At 63.0% G+C, this 19,364-nt stretch overlaps 2 protein-coding genes across 9 annotated transcripts; both read right to left on the minus strand.

The window, feature by feature from the left end:
- Positions 1 to 1,243: 1,243 nt before the first annotated feature.
- DKKL1 (dickkopf like acrosomal protein 1) lies at positions 1,244 to 5,718 on the minus strand. 2 transcript variants are annotated; one of them, XM_030545156.1, is made up of 5 exons: positions 5,405 to 5,718; positions 4,141 to 4,305; positions 3,217 to 3,354; positions 2,847 to 2,939; positions 1,244 to 1,675 (listed from the first exon to the last, which is right to left on the minus strand). In XM_030545156.1, the coding sequence occupies exons 2-5, from the start codon at positions 4,264 to 4,266 to the stop codon at positions 1,349 to 1,351; spliced, it is 684 nt and encodes a 227-aa protein (XP_030401016.1). In that variant the 5' UTR covers positions 4,267 to 4,305; positions 5,405 to 5,718; the 3' UTR covers positions 1,244 to 1,348. The 2 variants fall into 2 exon arrangements, with proteins under 2 accessions (XP_030401016.1, XP_030401017.1); XM_030545157.1 differs by lacking the exon at positions 2,847 to 2,939.
- A 2,206-nt stretch (positions 5,719 to 7,924) lies between these two features.
- CD37 (CD37 molecule) lies at positions 7,925 to 19,170 on the minus strand. 7 transcript variants are annotated; one of them, XM_030545060.1, is made up of 9 exons: positions 18,918 to 19,068; positions 17,084 to 17,156; positions 16,757 to 16,829; positions 16,501 to 16,625; positions 15,918 to 15,992; positions 14,135 to 14,239; positions 10,482 to 10,682; positions 10,233 to 10,316; positions 7,925 to 8,491 (listed from the first exon to the last, which is right to left on the minus strand). In XM_030545060.1, the coding sequence occupies exons 2-9, from the start codon at positions 17,147 to 17,149 to the stop codon at positions 8,414 to 8,416; spliced, it is 807 nt and encodes a 268-aa protein (XP_030400920.1). In that variant the 5' UTR covers positions 17,150 to 17,156; positions 18,918 to 19,068; the 3' UTR covers positions 7,925 to 8,413. The 7 variants fall into 7 exon arrangements, with proteins under 7 accessions (XP_030400920.1, XP_030400918.1, XP_030400917.1 ...); XM_030545054.1 differs by lacking the exon at positions 7,925 to 8,491 and adding an exon at positions 9,015 to 10,098 and having other exon boundaries at positions 18,918 to 19,170; XM_030545055.1 differs by lacking the exons at positions 7,925 to 8,491; positions 18,918 to 19,068 and adding exons at positions 9,015 to 10,098; positions 18,265 to 18,352.
- Positions 19,171 to 19,364: the final 194 nt, after the last annotated feature.

Consider the following 19,364-nt stretch of genomic DNA (forward strand, 5'->3'; position numbering starts at 1 on the left):
CCATCACTGAGATGCCACATGCCAAGCTACCCAATCCTGCTACCACTTGGGTGAAGAATTCTGTCTGCCACAGGTGTCTGAGCACCGGAGGAAACCTGCCTTGTGTTTAAATAACCTGCAATTCCTCCCACTCCCAACACCCCTTCCCGCAGCGGCTCCAAAACTCAGTGTGGGAGCAGGGATCTAGCCCCATTGACTCCAACGGAGCGACGGCTGATTGACACCAGCTGGGGATACATCCCACTTAGTTTCCTTCTGATCATCTCCTCCTAAAAAGAATCTAGTACAAACAGGCCAGGTCTACACTAGGAGCATTTTACTGGTATGCTACGCCGGCTGCAGCTACACTGGCAAAGCCGGCCTTTTACCAGTGTAGCTTATTCCTCCCCTACCGAGTGAAACCAGTGCAATTTTGCCAGCCTAACTGTGTCTACACTAGGAGCTTCTGCTGGCACAGCTACACCAGTCAGGGATCACCCTTCTTCATACCCCCCACTGGCAGAGGCTGTCAAGTTGACACACCCTTATAAAGGGGTTCGAAGACAGGTGATAACTATGAGGAGACTGGGAAATTTCTCTGAAAACAACTGGGAGACAAATATGCGGGAAGCCGCTAGAGACTACAGCCAGCAACAAATGGGATGGAGAAGGTAGATCAGTAACTTTGATCCCGCATGAGACCCCGAAGCACCCTTCAAACCTGCCAGGGTCCCTGTGTGGAAGACGGGTGTCCCTGGCTAAGCCAGGCTTGCATAGAAGCTGTCGACTGGTTAGCTCTATTTTCTCTGGAATGTTTTTGTTCTGCATAAGTAATACTTTGCTTTAGGAAGCTGGCGCTCACTGGCATCACCGGTGCCAAGCTAATGTCAGATCCACTGAGAATCAGTCTGAACCCCACTGTGACGGGAGAGTATCACAGGTGCCTGCCCCAAGAACGGGGATGGCTAGGGGCTGAGACCAGAGTGGGACGCCGTAAGGATTAGAGGTGCAGTTGCCTGCCTTATGATCCTGAACTGCAGGGACCTTCAGCTAAGCTGAACAGGGCGAACTGAAAACTGAGTGGAGAAAATCCACCATGAGCCTGCGGAACTCATTGCCACTGACTCATTCTTGAGGCCAACTGCTGAGTGGACTGGCCAGTGAAAGCAATTTGGGGCACTGGGGTCCTGGACAGATCTAGTGGGATGATGCCTACATAAAAGCAGCTGAGTTTAGAATTTAATTTCTCCAATTTACCCCCTGCCAGCGAGAGAACTTTTATTGCAAGAAAAACTAAGGAGCAGGACTTTCTACACAGATCCGCCAGCATCTTCTCCATCGCCTACCCAAGTCTCTCTCTCTCTTTTTGCTACAGCTTCCTGAAGAAGAAGAAAAAATGGGGCCTCCGTGCTACAGCTTTGTGCTGGGCCCGAGTAATGGGTGGAGCTTTCTTCAGAGGGTGGGGGGCTTCCATCAGCCCATCCCGGATCGCTAGCAGCCTGTGCCTCCTGTCGCTAAGGGTTGCGCCGTCTGGCCGGCTGGTGTCAGAGGCCTTCCCGGGCCTGGTTCTGCGCCGTAAGTGGATGATGAGGAAGGCCAGCCCGGGGCGGGGGATCGGCAGGATGTGTCTCCCTAGGACAGGCTCTGCTTCTGCCCCACCGCCTGCTCCTTCCTCGCCAGATTCTGCCTGGCTTCCCTGGAAGAGACACAGGTAAATGGGGAATGTGGGACACTGTGAGGAGATGCCCCTAGGAGGAGAAGGATGGGAGGTTAGAGCAGCAGGGGCTGGGAGCCAGGACTCCTGGGTTTCTTCCCTGGCTCTGCGAGGGGATGTGGTTTAGTGAATTAGAACAAGGGTCTGAGAACGAGGACTCCTGGGTTGTATCCCCGGCTCTGGGAGGAGAGTGAAGTCTAGAGTGGGGCTGGGAGCCAGGACTCCTGGGTTCTGTTTCCAATTGTGTCCCTGCCTCTCTAGGTGCCCTATGGCATGTGCAGGCCTGTCCTCGCTCCGTGCCTCAGTTTCCCCTACCATACAAGGCAGCTGGTGATCCTGACTCCGCCTGTTACTAATGGATGAGTGATGACAGTGATGGTGAGCTGGAGCCCGCGAGCTTCTGCGGGGAGGTTAATATTCAGGAGCGTAGCCATGGGGCCCAGCGTCAGACTCCTTTGGTCTGTAACACTGTCCCCTGGCCTGGAACCTGGTTCTGAGGGTCCGGCAGGCGGGGACAGGGGAGACCAAGAGGTCGGGTGGGGGAAGAGGGTTGATAAGTTTCTGACACTGACTCTTCGTGCCCCGACCCCCGTGCTTGTTGGGAGATACAGGCGGCAGGTGCCCTGCACACAGCCTCGCAACAGGGCATCACAAGTCTGCAGGCACCAGGGAATCAGGAGACAGGACGTTAAAAGGAGCCAGCCAGGGAAGGAGGAGGGTCCATGTTGGAGCGGGGGGGTTGTGTATAGTAACTGACAGAGCTGGAGAGAACCCGGGAGTCCTGGCTGCCAGCCCCTCCTGCTCTAACTACTAGACCCCACTCCCCTCCCAGAGCTGCGGAAAGAACCCAGGAGTCCTGGCTCTCAGCCCCCGGCTCTAACCACTAGACCCCACTTCCCTCCCAGAGCCAGAGCAGAACCCAGGAGTCCCTTGCACTCTGTCTTGTGAGCGTCTTCCCAGGAATCCCTAGAGATGAAGTCTCGCTGCTGACCCCCAGCAGAGGTCACTTGGCACGTGTCAGCCCCGGCAGCGGCTCTGGCCTAGAGCACATATGCGGGGTCCCCACCCCCAGCCCCCCACATCCATCCCCAGCTGGCTCTGGGCTCCAGTCATGCCCTTGTGTGTCTGTCTGTCCCAGCCCCTCCGCACTCACCTGCCATCTCTCCGCCAGGCCCCGCTCCCCCTGCTCGATGGAGGTCACCGTCCTGTCGGAGAACAGCATCGCGCCCGTCTCATTGTCCGTCACCTGCACGGGACCGGGAGTGGCTCAGCCCAAGGACAGGGGCTGGGGAAGGTACTCGGGTCTGAGCAGGGAACCGCCACAGCACAGGCTGCTCCGGCCATGCCCCCGATGGGCTCTGGGGAGGACATTACTTCCCCCCACATACACTAGCCAGAGAGTTGGGGCCAAGGGGGGGTTGTTCCTAGGTGAAGATCTACATGGAGATTTCAGGTCCCCTCTTGATCTGGGTGTCCCTGGGAGAGCCCTGGCAGGTGGGGGGCACTGCTGCACCCCTGCTCACCTTGTTGATCTCGCGGTGGCTGTACACTGTGGCATTCCCCACCCTGCGCTGCTCCTTCTCCTCGGTGTGGTAGTTGGGGGGGAGCTTGCGGAAATCAATGGGGGCCTCAAAGCGCCCCTCCTCCTTCCCCAACACTGCCTGCAACAACCCACATCAACTGAGTCTTGGCAGTTGCAGTCCATCCCCCCTGCCCCAGTTCCCAGCCCCTGGCTCTAATCACTAGACTCCACTCCCATCCCAGAGCCAGGCACAGCAGGAATTAGGAAACGCACCCAGAGACTCACACAAAACCCCTCAGAGATATCGAAGTCTGAGTGCACGAACTCAGACAGACAGACAGACAGACATGGCCCAACTCCTGCTCCCCGACCCAGCAGAAATGGGGGGCGGGGGGCGATAGCTGTGGATGGGACGGAGATACAGACATGGCGGGTGCATGGAGATACACTCAAACATAGGTGGGGGATGAGGATAGATGGGGCTGGGGCAGAAGGTAGGTGGGTGTCTGGGGCTGGAGGGATGGGGGGCTGGGGAGTGGTAGAGGGGACGGCTGAGGCCGTCGGGAAGAGGTGGGGGGTCCCTGGTGGCGCCAGGGGATGGGGCAGAGTGGGAATCACTGGGGCTGCAGGGAGGGGTGGTGGGGATGGCTGAGGGTGTCTGGGGAGGGGTGGGGGGTGCCTGGGGCTGTCTGGGGATGTGGGTGCCCGGGGAGGGATAGAGAGCCAGGTGGGGGTGCCTGTGGGTGGGGATGGGTTGTTGGGGGGTCCCTGGGGGTGCCAGAGGATGGGGATGTCTCGGGATCCCTGGGGGTGCCAGGGGATGAGGTGGCTGAGGATTGCTGGGGGATGGGGATAGCTGGGGGCCCCTGGGCACCCCAGGAGAAGGGTGGGTGGTTCCTGGGGGGCGGGGGTCACTCAGTCTCACCCGACTGCCCCCCAGCAGGTGGTGGAAGCGGCCCAGCAGGCGACGGGCAGCGGGTGGCAGGAGGGAGCCTCCAGCCCCAGCCAGCAGCGCGCCCAGGGTGCAGAGCAGCAGCCACCGTGCCCACATCGCGCCCGTCTCGTCCCGTCCAGCAGCGTCTGAGCAGGTCTGGGGGGCGACAGAGCAGGTGGGTGGGGGCCGCCGCTCCACCCCGGCCCCCTTCCCTCTGTCCCCCCAGCCCCCTCCTCCATCCGTCCCTTCACAACCCATCCCTCCCTCTGTCCCTCTGCCCCCCTCCCCCCACACCCCTTCCGCTATCCCTCCGTCTATCCCTCCCTTCCCCACACCCCTTCCTCTGTCCCCCTCCCCCCACAACCCATCCCTCCCTCTGTCCCCCACACCCCATCCCTCCTTCCCTCCCCTCAGCCCCCTCCCCCCACACCCCATCCCTCCCTCCCTCCTTCACAGCCCTTCCTCTGTCCCCCTCCCCCCACAACCCATCCCTCCCTCTGTCCCTCTGTCCCCCACACCCCAACCCTCCTTCCCTCCCCTCGGCCCCCTCCCCCCACACCCCATCCCTCCCTCCCTCCTTCACAGCCCTTCCTCTGTCCCCCTCCCCCCACAACCCATCCCTCCCTCTGTCCCTCTGTCCCCCACACCCCATCCCTCCTTCCCTCCCCTCGGCCCTCTCCCCCCACACCCCATCCCTCCCTCCCTCCCCCACACCCCTTGCTCTATCACTCTCCCCCACACCCTATCCCTCCCTCCCCCAGCCCCCTCCCCTCACAACCCATCCCTCCTTCCCTCCCTGACATCTCTCTCTTCCTCCATTTCTACATCCCCAGACACTTGCTCCTGCCTCCAACCCCCAGCCATCCTTCCCACTCCCCTCCCTCCCTCCATCTAGCCACCCCACATCCATCCACCCCCCATACACCTTTCTCTCCCTGCAACTGCCCCTTGGTGGTTTCTCTCCCCTTGCATCGATCTCTCTCCTTTTCTCCCCATGTAGTTGCCCCCATCTTTGAACAGCCCTCCCCCCATAATTACCCCAGCTTAATCCCCCTTCTGACCAACACTGCCCCAATCTCTGTGCCCCCATGAAATCCTGCCCCATAACACTGTGACCCCAGCAACCTCCTGATCTCCCTTCCCTCCCCCCAAAAATGCCCCACTCCTTCAGTCCTCCCAGAACCCCCCAACTCACCCACCTTCCCCCATCCAGACCTTCCCCCCACTGCCCTAGTGTCCCTCCCCCAGCACCGACCTGCCACCTCGCTGGGACCTGTACTGGCCCGTTTCACCCGGGGTGCTGATTCAAATGGGGTTCTGATTCCAGAACTGACCACCGGCCAGCGGGGGACCCTGGGCGCCAGGGCCAGCATGGAGGGGCCCTGTCACAGGGTGTCCCATGATGCCTGGGCACTTGCCTGGAGACACCCACGGCCTCCCCCCTCTGTGTCAGCAGCTGGGCAGGGTGGTGGCTTGGGCAGCGGGGTGAAGCCGTGCGTAAAACACCCAGCTCCGTTGCAGACTTCCTCGGTACCTCAGTTTCCCCATCTGTAGAGCGGTGGGGACGGCCCTGCCCTGCCTCATGGGGCTTGAGGGAATATAGTTTATATTTATAACTTTGACAGATAACGAGCTAGAGTTGCGATGAATAATTGGGCCCTATCAATTTCACAACTGTGAGAAACGTGTCACAGACTGTGAAATAAGCCCTTCACTGGGAAATCTGATCTCCCCGTGTTGCCAGGAGTGCAGCTGCTAGACCGTGCGGGGCCAGAGAGGGACAGGACTCGGCTTTCCCTGCACAGCCGCCCCCAGTGGGGGAGATCAGTCCCACCTCCAGAGGCAGCACAGAAAGGGGGGTGATACACCCCCTTTCTGGGCTGGAGCAGCCCTACAGCTGGGCTCAGGGTTTCCACCCTCTTGGCTCCTGCTGGGGTAAGGCACCCACTTCTTCAGTGGGCCCCAAAATTGGCTGAGGTCCCAGGGCATTAATCCACCACTGGCTGGGGGGATCAGACTCATCTCCCCACTCCGGGAGCCTCCCCTGGCTGCAGGAAGCTCCGTGGCCCACCTCCAAAAGCAGCACAGAAGTGAGGGTGGCAGCCCCACAACAGTTTGTAACCCCCCCAATCCTTTTTTGGTTCAGGCCCTCCAGAGTTACAACCCCCTGAAATTTCAGAGGTAAACAGCTGAAATTGACCAATTTTAAAACCCTCTGGCCGTGAAATTGACCAAACTGGACCAGGAATTTGGTAGGGCCTTAAGTATGAGGCAGTTTTTTATCTGTATTGATGTCAAGGCCCAGCGCTGCAGGGGAGTTTGGGGAAATCGTTAAACGCCCGCGGCCGGTGTCACCAGCACCGCGTGTGCAACAGGAACGGCCCGACACCGACCTCCCCTGCCTTCGTCAGCCGCGTGGCCCGGGCTGGAAATCGCGCCGGAAGGATTTTCCTCGGGGGGTTGCGTCTGCCTCAAAACTGACATTTGCCAACAACCGATGAGAATCTAGCCCTGGCCAGGCGAAATCCACCCGGAGAGCGACGTCGCAGCCACACTCGCGGGAGCCAGCGCTGGTCAGGCCGGCATGCGTCTGCTTATACGGGGACCCTTCACCCAGCGCTGGCATGTGGCCTCTCTGGGGTGGGGCACAAAGCTGGTTATATGGGGACCCCTCCACTGAGACTGGGACATGGCTCCTCTGGGGTGGGGCAGGGGACTGGTCCTACAGGGTCCCCTCCCCTGGTGCTGGGATGTGGCCCCTCTGGGGTGGGGCATGGGGGCTGGCTATATAGGGACCCCTCCCCCGGTGCTGGGACCTGGCACTTCTGGGGTGGAGCACGGGGGCTGGTTATATAGCGACCCCTCACCTGGCACTGGGACGCAGCCCCTCTGGGGTGGGACACGGGGGCTGGTTATATAGGGACCCCTCGCCTGGCCCTGACAGACAGCACCTCTGGGGTGGGATGCGGGGGCTGGTTATATGGGGACGCCTCCTCTGGCACTGTGATGGCCCCCCTCTGGGGTGGGGTGTGGGGGCTGGTTATTTGGGGACCCACTGCCCCCCAACCTGTCTTACTGGAAAACCTGGGAAGTTGGTGGGTGCAAAACTGCCCACTTCTAAAGGCCCCTCCCCCAGCCTAGCAGGAGGGACCAAATGAGTTCAGGGGACAACACGAGAAAACCAGGGCATGAGATGAAGGTCCTAGGTCAGAACGTGGGTACTGGACGGGGACACTGAGCGGAGAACCCCGGACAGCACCCACTGCTCCCCAACGGTGTCGAGGGAGCCAGCGGACGCCGCCCATGGAAATCTGCCTGGATGCGCGAGAGGAGGGAGGAATGGAAATAGGCCCCACAGTCGCAGAGCCCCCCTCGTCCAGCATCCTCCCCGTAGCGTAGATGGAGAGTTTGGTGGGAAGGTCTCGCAACTTTGTGGGGCCACAGATGGGGTGTGCGAAAAGTGCAGCCAGATCCTCAACACGAGGTTCTGGAGCAGCCAGAATAGGGGCATGCGCCAGGTTCTCCCTCACACCGCAAAAGGGGCCTCGGGTGTGAACCGCACCAGGTACATGCCCGGCCACCTGCCCACGTAGGGGGCAATGAGCATTTAGCCATGGGGGGCCTGCAATACCAAATAGCCCCACTGGGGGCAGCACTTACAATAGGGTCCCCAACACTGGGGGATGGGAGGGGGGACTGGGTCAGGGAGAGGGGAGGGGACACGCCCTCCTGGTTAATTTTCTCCCAGCATCCTTTGCAAATAACAAAACTGTCCAATTTTTCAGGGCTGGGACCCCACATTTTTATTTTATTTACAAAGTGGATTTTACAAAAGTTGTGAATTCCTGGGGAGGGGGGAACCGGGGGTCCCACCCCCGTGGAGAACACATTCAATGGCACACAGACATATTCACACATCCCAACCTCCTGCCCCTCCCTGATCCCCCCCAAGGTACGAGGACTTCTCTCCCCCACCCCCACCCCAGCCTGCACTTCCCCTCCCTACTGCAGCAAACCCCACTAATAGATACCCAGAGACAGAACGAAATAGCTGCCCCATCCCTGTGGCACTGCCCCAAAGGGTGAGCACAGCTCAGGCCAGGGACAGGGTGGGACAATGGACCAGGGGCTCTGCCCCCTGCCAAGAACACTCAGGAACAGACAGAGACAGAAAGCTGCTTCAGCCCATGCTGGATGGTCCCAGTTGGGGGGCGGTGACTCCTGCCCATCTGCTCCCCCTCCCCCCCGGGGCGGGAGGGGCTTCCTAGGAGTATCGGGTCAGCTTGTCGTAGTTCTGGCCCATGTTTCTAAACAGAAACATCGATAACATCATGAGACAGAGCTGGGGGGGGAGAGAGAGACAGTTACTGGAGGGATCCCACTCCTGACACCAACCATCCCACCTCTCCCCTCCAGCTGGGGTGGGGGAAGAGAGTTACTGAAGGGATCCCACTGCTGACACCAACCACCCTCTGACAAGCTGGTATCAGGGGGAGGGAGAGTCCCACCAACGAGCTGGGGGGGCAGGACAGTTATGGAGGGATCCCATTTTCCCCACCAACCCTCCCCAGAGAACTGTGGGAGGAGATGAGAGATCCCACTTCTCCCACCAAAGCATCCCAAGCACAGCACACCCCCTCCACCCCAGTGGCTCCGTGTGAGTGGGGTCACGGCACACTCCCCTGAAATCAGTGCTGTGAGGGGGTGGGGGTCTGATAGCATGTGATGGGGGTAGATCGGGGGCGGAGTCAGCGCCTGAGTCATTCAGGAGTCAATCCCCTCAATCCCACAGGTATGTTGATTACCTGAAATCTGTCTGTCCCCGCCCGCCCCACCCCCTCCCTGCAGCGCAGCGCCCCCTAGTGCCACCCTGGGGTTTTGGGGCCAGCCCTGCCCCAGGGGAGAGCGCCCCCACCCGGAATAACCACTGCTCCTAACTCCCTCATTCTTTCCACAGATACTTTATTATTAGGGGATGCTGGGGGGGCTCTCCTGTCTAGGGGCACCCCCACGGGGCTCTCAGGCGATGCGCTGCTGACCCCCCCAGCGATGGGCCAGGCCCCTGGGCTGGGGGCTGCCCGGGAGCCACTGTGCCTCCTGCTCTGGCCCCTGGGGGGCGCCGAATGATTCCTCTCGGAGCAGGGAGCACACCATGGACATGGCGTGGATCTGGGGGGAGGAGACGGGGCTGAGTGGGGGATCTGAGCTGCCCCCACCCCCAGGGTAAGTTACCTTGCCAGCACTCCTGAAACATGGGGCTGGTGCGGCAGGAGGGAAAGGGTTAATGGGGTCAGTGCGGGGCAGAGACATGGCAGTGGGGCGGGGGGGCGGCACGGGGAGGGGACGTTCTGGGACACGCTCAGACACGTGTTAGCACCTGTGAACCACATGTGGGTGCAGTAACACAGGTGTGCAGGGACACAGGGAGGGACATGCATGGTCCACGCAACATGTGGAAACACATGCACAAGACCCTCATGTGCACCGACACACACAGAAACATGCAAAAGCCACTCGTATGCACTGACACATGAAAGCACGTGCACAAACACCTCACACACACATACCAACACATGGAAATGTGCACAAGCCCCTCACACACACGCACGAACCCATGGAGGAAACACTTGCACAAGCCAGTCACACGCACTGACACACACAGGAACACGTGCACAAGCCCTCACACACATTCACAACCCCCAGCTGCAGGAACACGTGTGGGAACAGGCGCGCACTGACACACGTGAGAACACGGGGTGGGCAGGAACACAGGCCCCAAGACGCACACAGAACGACACACGCGTGTGCAAACATGCATGAGCCCCGCACTGTAGCCACACATGCACACTGGCTCCACCTGCTGGGGAAGGTCAGGATTTCCTGGGAGCCACTGGTGAGTATCCTGCACTCCAAGGTGACAGCCAGCGCCATGCACAGCAGCTGCACGAACTGGGTGTGTGTGGGGAAACTGAGTCACAAGGGGGTGAGATCCCACATCCCCACCCCAGCACTCCCTGGTGCTGACGCCCCATCCCTGGGGGTGGCCCCTGCTCCCCAACCCCACCCTTGCCCCCCCCCATTACCTCCATCAGGGCGATGCCCAGGCAGACGCCCACGATGCTGATGATGTTATTGGCCAGCCAGCCCTGGACGCTGATCGCACAGCCCTGATTGGATGACAGCAGGGAGAGGGGGTGGAGTCAGAACACTGGCACCAGCTACAAAATCCTCTCCCACCACTGCCAGCTGTGAGCTTCCCCCACAGCAGTGCCTCCAGCTGGGGACTCCGGCGCTGCGAGCTTCCCTGCAGCAGTGCCCCAGACAGCACTCACCTGCCTGTAGACTGGCCACTCCCCATAAGCGATGCAGAACCCGGTGGCCCCCTGCATGCTTGAGGCCTTGGTGATATTGGTGCCGCGCTCACCAGGGCTGGAGCTGTTGTGACAGGAGCAGGGGTAGAGTTGGCGGGAGGAATTGTCCACGACGGGGTTCTGGTGCCAGTCCAGGTACGAGTTCCAGCCGCAGCACTGGAGCTGCCGGGTGGGGGGGGGGGAGACAGTGGGAGGACATGTATGAGCCAGGTGCCTCGTGCCAACCAGCAGAGGCACCGGAGGGTGGGTAGGGGGGTACACAGGGGTTTCCAGCAGGGAGGATAAATTTTTTTTTTAATTAAAAAAATCCAAATTTTTATTTAAATTGGATTTTTTGATAAAATGCTTTTTGAGGAAAAAACCTGTCTGCAGATCGTTTTACTGAGGATACATTATAGCGCAAAGATACCGCGTCATGGCCTAGGGGTTGTACATTCGAATTCTACAGCGAGAGACAACAGTCATGTCACGTGGTAACTGAGTTCTGACAGTTCATGGATTAGGGCCCCAATCGTACGGGGCTCCAGGGGCTTCTGTACCGATTACTGAGGTGAATCTTTCTAGCTACCCAGCGGGACTCGGTGCTCAGTCTAGACGATACCATCGGAGACGCTTTGTTTTGCAGTTCTCAGACTGTGGATTCGTGTCTCCAGGGGTAACATGCTTGTTAACAGCTAAAATGTTTTTAAATAAATAAATACTAGAGAGAGGTGAGAAATAACAGACCTCAACTCTCTGCCCCTCTGCAGATCCGTGTCCAGAGTCAATCCCTGACCTCTCTCTGAAAGTGCAAAGTTTCAAAAAGTTGACTGAATAGAAGATTGTTGGGGGCGGACTAGATCTGGACAGGAGGAGTCTGGAGGTAAATGGGAGAAGCGAGGGACATACGCTTGGTTTGTTAAAATATTCTAGGTTTGCTGTTGAAGAAAAAATCCGGAACACGTAACGTTGTTGTTTTAGTTAAATAAAACAACCGAAATGTCTGTCTGGTGATGTTCTCCTTCTAACACAGCCTGGCGCGAAAATCCTCCAAATATCAATGATTAACCTGTTGAACTGGCGATAGTTTCACCTCCCAGAGACTTCACAAATATCTGCTTCAGTTACCTTTGGTGAATGAACTAACCGAACAATCCTTCATTTTCTGCTATAGCTGTAAAACTCAGCTGAAAAGTTTTCAGAATTAATCCCTGTTTAAAAATCTCTAGTGTGCACTTCTAAAACGAAGCCTACGTCTATCGCGGAGTTGTGAAGAATACGTATTAACAGCCAAGAATGCACTTTTATGTAGAAAACTGTGGTTAAATATAATCTAACTAGTGATTTACATCCATCTGATTTAAATCAAATCCACTCTGGTTTCCAGGGACCCCCAGGGCCTGATGTCTACATAGCTGGGCACCAAGGGGCGGCCTGTGGGGTCTCTCCCCACAGCACGAGGTGGCCGCAGGGGCCAGACTTAAGCGGGAATAGTTGGTAACAATTTTGTGCGGCCTAGGTGTGCCTCAGTTTCCCCCCATACATGCACTGCCACCCTGCGGGGGAGAAAGGGTTAACACCACCCATAGCCTAAAGAAAACCCTGGAGTCATCAGTTTACCGATAAACCAATCCTGTGTTCTCCCTTCAGCCCCTGTTGTTTCTCCACAAACCCCCCTACCAAACCCGGCGTCAGTTCCACGGGGCCACCTTCTCCTGACTGACCGTGCTGGGGGCTCTGCCTGTCTCCAGCGCTCAGGACCCTGAGCTCCCACCATCACCTGGGTAAGCCTCCTGGAGCGGGGAGATCCCTGCCTCCCTCCCTCCGTTTTCTTTTCTACCTCGGGTATTAGCCTTTACCGCGGTGACGGCTCGGCTGGTTTCGGCTCCTTGTGCCGTTAGCGGCGACCGGACAGCAAGTCTGAAAAATCGGGACGGGGGGGGGGAATAGGAGCCGGAATACGAGAAAGACTCGAGCATCGGGCTGGTCCCTATACGATCGGGACATCTGGTCACCCTAATTCAGTAAATAAGCTGGGTGGGGAAGCTGGTTGCTTCTCTCGCTGAACTTTACTCTTTGGGGTTTTCAGCTTCCCCCATTTACTCTGCAGCACTAGGGTGACCAGACGTCCTGATTTTATAGGGACAGTCCCGATTTTTGGGTCTTTTTCTTATCTAGGCTCCTATCCCCCCCACCCCCCCCCCCAGCCCTGTCCCAATTTTTCACACTTGCTGTCTGGTCACCCTAGGAGCAACGCTGCTTCGCCCTAAGCTAAAGAGCCCTGCAGCGCCCCACATCCTCTGGGCAGGGCCGGTGCCAGGATGTGTCGCGCCCTAGGCAAACCTTCCACCTTGCGCCCTCCCCCCTTCCCTTCCCTTCGGTGCCCCCCCTCCGCGGCAGCTCCCCACCCTCACCCTCTGCCCTGAGGCACCCCCCCGCCCCCTCCGTCACTGCTTCACCTCTCCCGCCTCCCAGGCTTGCAGCGCCAATCAGCTTAGGCACCGCAAGCCCGGGAGGCGGGAGAAGCGAAGCAGCCACGGCGCATTCAGGGAGGGGGCGGGACAGGGGTGAGCTGGGGCAGGGAGTTCCCCTGCGTGCTGCCCCCTCTTACTTGCTGCAGGCAGCCCTCCCTGCGCCCCCCTGCCCCAGCCCCCTCCGCTTAAATGCCAGCGGCGACTGGGGCGGCCGAAGATCCTGCTGCCACGGTCGCTGCCAAAGAAAATGGCGCCCCCCAAATCCTCGCGCCCCAGGCAACTGGCTAGGTCGCCTAAACGGTTGCACCGGCCCTGCCTGTGGCGTTTGCTCAGCCAGTGGGTTACTGCCAGCACAGTTGTGACGGGAGAGTGGGGACGGGGGCCTGCTGCCCCTGGGACGGGCGAGGGGACGGGGGCCTGCTGCCCCTGGGACGGGCGAGGGGACGGGGGCCTGCTGCCCCTGGGACGGGCGCCTGCTGCCCCTGGGACATATGATGGTGGCCGCTTGGACGTGCTCCTTGACACGTGTGTGTGCGCGTGCCGAGGTCCTGCAGGAGGGCTCCTTTGGAAGGGGATTTGCAGTGGGAGGAGCAGAGCTCCATACGAAAACACATGTGACACAAGCAGCACACTGACAGTACAGAGCCCCCCTCCCCCAAAGAGTAACCCTAATAAATAAGCGCACCCCAAAGTAGCGGGCAAAATGGTAACCCCCCAGTGCCAGCCCGCGGGGTCCAGCCGGGCCGCCGGCCGCCATGGAGAGAGACGGGGTCTCTGGTGCCAAGGGCCCATCTGGGAGGCCAGGAGCCGGCCCCTCAGCATGTGGGTCCGTGGGGGGCACCCTGCTAGCGTGTTCTGGCCGGAGGCTGGGGTCTCGTGGCCGGGTCAGTCCCAGACCAGGGCAGGAGGGACGAGGCTCTGCCAGGAGCCGGCCCCCAGCTCCTCCCTCTGGCCAGCGGAAACTGATCCGACTGAGGTCCCGGCTAACGGCTCTGAGAGGAGCAATCGGGGGGAACGGTCAGTCGGGGGGTCCCGCTTGGGGAAAGGGCCGCGGCCCCTCCTGGGGGGAGCCCAGCGACGCCGGGGTTGGCTCGTGAGCCAGGCTTCACTGCCAGGAGCCGGGCAGAACTCGGGCCGGCGGCCGGGCCCTGGAGGTCTCACCTGCCCCTGGATGAAGTCCCAGCTCTGGTACTTCTCGCTGGGGGGTCCTGCCAGCGGATAGGTCTGGATGGCGTCCTCCACGAACACCCCCACCTTGCCACTCAGCTGGGAGGGAGAGAGGAGAGGTGACTTTCCCCCAGCCACGGCCCCAGCGCCGCGAGCCTCCCCCCGGCAGTGCCCCCAGCGCCGCGAGCTTCCCCCTGGCAGTGCCCCCGGCCGAGCTTCCCCCGGCGCCGCGAGCCTCCCCCCGGCAGTGCCCCCGGCCGAGCCTCCCCCCGGCAGTGCCCCCGGCGCCGCCATCTTCCTCCCGGCAGTGCCCCCGGCGCCACGAGCTTTCCCCCCGGCAGTGCCCCCGGCGCCGCGAGCTTTCCCCCCGGCAGTGCCCCCAGCGCCGCGAGCTTTCCCCTGGCAGTGCCCCCGGCCGAGCCTCCCCCGGCGCCGCGAGCTTCCCCCCGGCAGTGCCCACGGCCGAGCCTGCCCTGGTGCCGCGAGCTTCCCCCCAGCAGTGCCCCCGGCGCCGCGAGCTTTCCCCCCGGCAGTGCCCCCGGCGCCGCGAGCTTTCCCCCCGGCAGTGCCCCCGGCGCCGCGAGCTTTCCCCCCGGCAGTGCCCCCGGCGCCGCGAGCTTTCCCCCCGGCAGTGCCCCTGGCCGAGCCACCCCCGGCGCCGCGAGCTTCCCCCCAGCAGTGCCCCCGGCGCCGCGAGCTTCCCCCCTGCAGTGCCCCCGGCGCCGCGAGCTTCCCCCCTGCAGTGCCCCCGGCGCCGCGAGCTTTCCCCCGGCAGTGCCCCCGGCGCCGCGAGCTTTCCCCCCGGCAGTGCCCCCGGCCGAGCCTCCCCCGGCGCCGCGAGCCTCCCCCTGGCAGTGCCCCCAGCCGAGCCTCCCCCGGCGCCGCGAGCTTTCCCCCGGCAGTGCCCCCGGCGCCGCGAGCTTTCCCCCGGCAGTGCCCCCGGCGCCGCGAGCTTTCCCCCGGCAGTGCCCCCAGCGCCGCGAGCTTTCCCCCCGGCAGTGCTCCCGGCCGAGCCTCCCCCGGCGCCGCGAGCCTCCCCCTGGCAGTGCCCCCGGCCGAGCCTCCCCCGGCGCCGCGAACCTCCCCCTGGCAGTGCCCCCGGCCGAGCCTCCCCCGGCGCCGCGAGCTTCCCCCTGGCAGTGCCCCCGGCCGAGCCTCCCCCGGCGCCGCGAGCTTCCCCCTGGCAGTGCCCCCGGCCGAGCCTCCCCCGCGCCGCGAGCTTTCCCTCCGGCAGTGCCCCCGGCGCCGCGAGCTTTCCCCCCGGCAGTGCCCACGGCCGAGCCTCCCTGGCGCCGTGAGCTTCCTCCTGGCAGTGCCCCTGGTGCCGCGAGCTTCCACCCAGCAGTGCCCCCAGCGCCGTGAGCTTTCCCCCCGGCAGTGCTCCCAGCCAAGCCTCCCCCGACGCCGCGAGCTTCCCCCTGGCAGTGCCCCCGGCCAAGCCTCCCCCCGGTAGTGCCCCTGGCCGAGCCTCCCCCAGCACCATGATCTTGCCCCTGGCTGAGCCTCCCCCGGCGCTGTGAGCTTCCCCCCGGCAGTGCCCCCGGCTAAGCCTCCCCCGGCGCTGTGAGTTTCCCCCCAGCAGTGCCCCCGGCTAAGCCTCCCCCGGCGCTGTGAGCTTCCCCCCAGCAGTGCCCCCGGCTAAGCCTCCCCCGGCGCGGTGAGCTTCCCCCCAGCAGTGCCCCCAGCTAAGCCTCCCCCGTGCTGTGAGCTTCCCCCTGGCAGTGCCCCCAGCGCTGCGAGCTTCCCCCCAGCAGTGCCCCCAGCATGCCCCACTCACCGTGACACGCTGCGTGTACAGCAGGACTCCAATGGTGATCTGGGCAGCGAAGAGGAGAAAGAGGAAACCGAAATACTGGGGGTGGAGGGGGAGAAAAGGGGTCAGTGAATCTTCTTGGCCTGAGGGCTCCCCCTGTTCCCCCTCCCACCTCACCACCCACAGACAGACCAACAGACACTGACACTCCAGAACTGATGGGTGTCACCCCCAGCTCTGCCCCCCACTGGACACACACCTGCCCCCCCCAGGGAGATCAACATCCCCCACCCTCCCACCAAACAGCTGCAGCACTTCTGCTTTTCTCCTTTTCCTTTTGCACTTTTCCTCCCCCCAGCAGCCTGGGCCGGGCACCACCCGCAGGGTGGGGGGCAGAGCATGGCAGGATGTAGCTGCGGGGGGGGGGTCACATGGTGCCAGCTGAGATGGGAAATTGCACCAGGCCCTGAGCTCATGAGAGAGGGAGAAACTTCCCACATCAACCCCCCAGTGACCCCAGGCTCCCAGCCCCCTGCTCTAACACCAGACCCCACTCCCCTCCCAGAGCCGGGAGAACCCAGGAGTCCGGGCTCTCCCATGTACTTACAAATCCCAGCATACACTTGATCTCCTTGAGGGAACCCAGGCATCCGAGGAAACCCATCAGCATGGTGATGATGCCAACTCCCGACAGGATGTAGGACCAGACCTTCAGGGCGTACAGGGAGGACCCTGGAAGGGGCACGGGCAGAGCTCAGAGCAGGGCTGGGCTGGCGAGGGGCTGCGGGTCGGGAGTGAGGGGCACCGCGGGGGGCTGTCAGCCACGCGTGAGGGGCACTGCTGGGTGGGTGGGGGGCCCTTACCCAGGATGGCGGCGAAGCTTTGCTGGTCAATTAGGATCCAGAGGCCGAAGCTGAGAATGATGCCACCCAGGACCTGTGGGGGAGGGGGGAAGGGGGGATTACACTGGAGTGGGGGGGGTTCACCCTGGCACAGCCCCCCCAGCCTGGGGCATGAAGGCTAATGGGCTAGTTGGTGGTTGCAGCAAGCCACAGACGTCTCCCCCCAACGGCCCCAGCTGCAGCTGCCCGCCTCCTTAGTGCCAGTCCCCTCTAGGGAGGGGCAGGTGAAAACAACCCCCCACCAGCGCCAAGCCCCCCCCCACTCCCATCAGCCCCCCCCATACTCACGAAGAAGAGGAGGTTGAAGAGGAAGAGGAAATATTTGGTGACGCTCAGACACCCGTGGGGAGACATGGCTGACCTGTGGGGGAGGGGGCAGGAGGGGGGTTAATGCTCCGTTGGAGGGACCCCAGCCCCCCTCAGACATGGAGCCCAATGTACCTTGGGGCAGAGACAGCTGCTGCCTGCCCAGCCCCACGGAAACCCCAGGATTCTGGGGGTGATGTCACAATGCGGGCATGGGACACAGGGCCTTCCCCCTAGGCAGCCCCCGGGGCCCTGGGCCCAGCGGGGGGGGGCGGGGGGGGAACTGCTGAGTCGCAGTCGCTGGTTCAGGCTGATAAGGCAACTTCCCCCTCCCCGTCTCTGTCCCCACATCCTGTCGCTCCCCACACAGGAAACCACCCGCCCGTGTGCTCCTAAACCCCCTGGGCTGCTGCGCCGGCGCCCCTCACTCCCGACCCACAGCCCCCCGATCGCCCAGCCCCGCTCCCAGCTCTGCCGGGGCCCCTCACTCCCGACCCGCAGCCCCCCGATCGCCCAGCCCCGCTCCCAGCTCTGCCGGGGCCCCTCACTCCCGACCCACAGCCCCCCGATCGCCCAGCCCCGCTCCCAGCCCTGCCGGCGCCCCTCACTCCCGACCCGCAGCCCCCCGACCGCCCAGCCCTCCCCTCCCAGCTGCGCCGGCGCCCCTCACTCCCGACCCACAGCCCCCCGATCGCCCAGCCCCGCTCCCAGCTCTGCCGGCGCCCCTCACTCCCGACCCGCAGCCCCCCGACCGCCCAGCCCTCCCCTCCCAGCTGCGCCGGCGCCCCTCACTCCCGACCCACAGCCCCCCGATCGCCCAGCCCCGCTCCCAGCTCTGCCGGGGCCCCTCACTCCCGACCCGCAGCCCCCCGATCGCCCAGCCCCGCTCCCAGCTCTGCCGGGGCCCCTTACTCCCGACCCACAGCCCCCCGATCGCCCAGCCCCGCCCCCCCCAGCTCTGCCGGGGCCCCTCACTCCCGACCCACAGCCCCCCGATCGCCCAGCCCTCCCCTCCCAGCTCTGCCGGGGCCCCTCACTCCCGACCCACAGCCCCCCGATCGCCCAGCCCTCCCCCTCCCAGCTCTGCCGGGGCCCCTCACTCCCGACCCACAGCCCCCCGATCGCCCAGCCCTCCCCCTCCCAGCTCTGCCGGGGCCCCTCACCCCCCGGCGCTCCCAGGAACAACGGGCTGGTTCTGGTTTCTCGTCTATCTGGACCCTGCCCAGCCCTGCAGCACCAGGCGGACCCAGGCGTCCGGGCGTGGTGGGTGGGGGGGAGGAGGAGGACTCCAGGGCGCAGGCTTTATGGCTCAGTGTCCCCCCCACCTCAGGTAGCAGCGACACCTTTACCTGGGGCCAGATGGGGGCGAGCTAGTGCCGGGGCTCCCCCCAAATCCCCATGGCCAGGGGTCCCCCAAACCCCCCTGACATGGGCCAGGGACGCCCCCCCCAGTCTGCTGGGATCTTGCAGCCTCTGCCCCCCCGTCTCCCCAGCTGCGGTTTGGGGTGAGGGGAAGGCGATGGCTTTGCTCACTTGGCCGGCCCCCCCTCGGCCGCCCGCCTGGCCCCCAGCCCCCGTGTGCGCCCAGGGCCCCCCGCTCTTCGCATGCCCCCCAGGGCCCCTCCCTCGTGCCCTCGCCCCAGCGCCCCCCCCAGTTCTCCATCCCTGCCTGATCACTTGCCCCATATTTACACTTCTGCCCCCCACCCCCACCTGCCCCCAGGGGCCCCTCCCCAACCCACTTGCAGCCCCCCAACTCCATCTTCTCGCCCCCCCAGCCCGTCCCCTCACCCCCCACGTGTGGGGGGTCACTCACCGAGATGGGGGGCTGGGGGGCCCTGTAGTGTCGGGATCGAGCCCCCCAGGAGGAGCGGGGGGGGGGCAAAGGCTCGGCCTCTCTCTGCTCCCCTCAGCAAAGTTTCAAAACTTGGACTCATCTCCCCCCCCGCCCGCAGCTGATTGGTCCAGGCGATGCCGGGGCGTTAAAAATTAATAAACGCCCCCCCCCCGAAATTTCCGTCCCCCTCCCGATTTAAGGTGGATCCGCTTAAGGTGGAATCGCACCGTCGGGGGGCGGGGGCAGAGAAGGGATGGGGGACGTTGGGGGGAAAGGTGCTGGGAGGGATTGGGGGCTACGGAGGACAGTGGGGGGCGCTGGGAGAGAGAAGGGGGCAGGGAAGGGGCGTTGGGGGGCCGGTGGGGGCGCTGGGGAGAAGGGGCCGTTGGGGGAGCGCTGGGAGGTGGAGGGGGGCAGTGGGGGCGC

Source organism: Gopherus evgoodei, unplaced genomic scaffold, assembly GCF_007399415.2.
Source record: "Gopherus evgoodei ecotype Sinaloan lineage unplaced genomic scaffold, rGopEvg1_v1.p scaffold_35_arrow_ctg1, whole genome shotgun sequence".
Lineage (NCBI taxonomy): Eukaryota > Metazoa > Chordata > Testudines > Testudinidae > Gopherus > Gopherus evgoodei.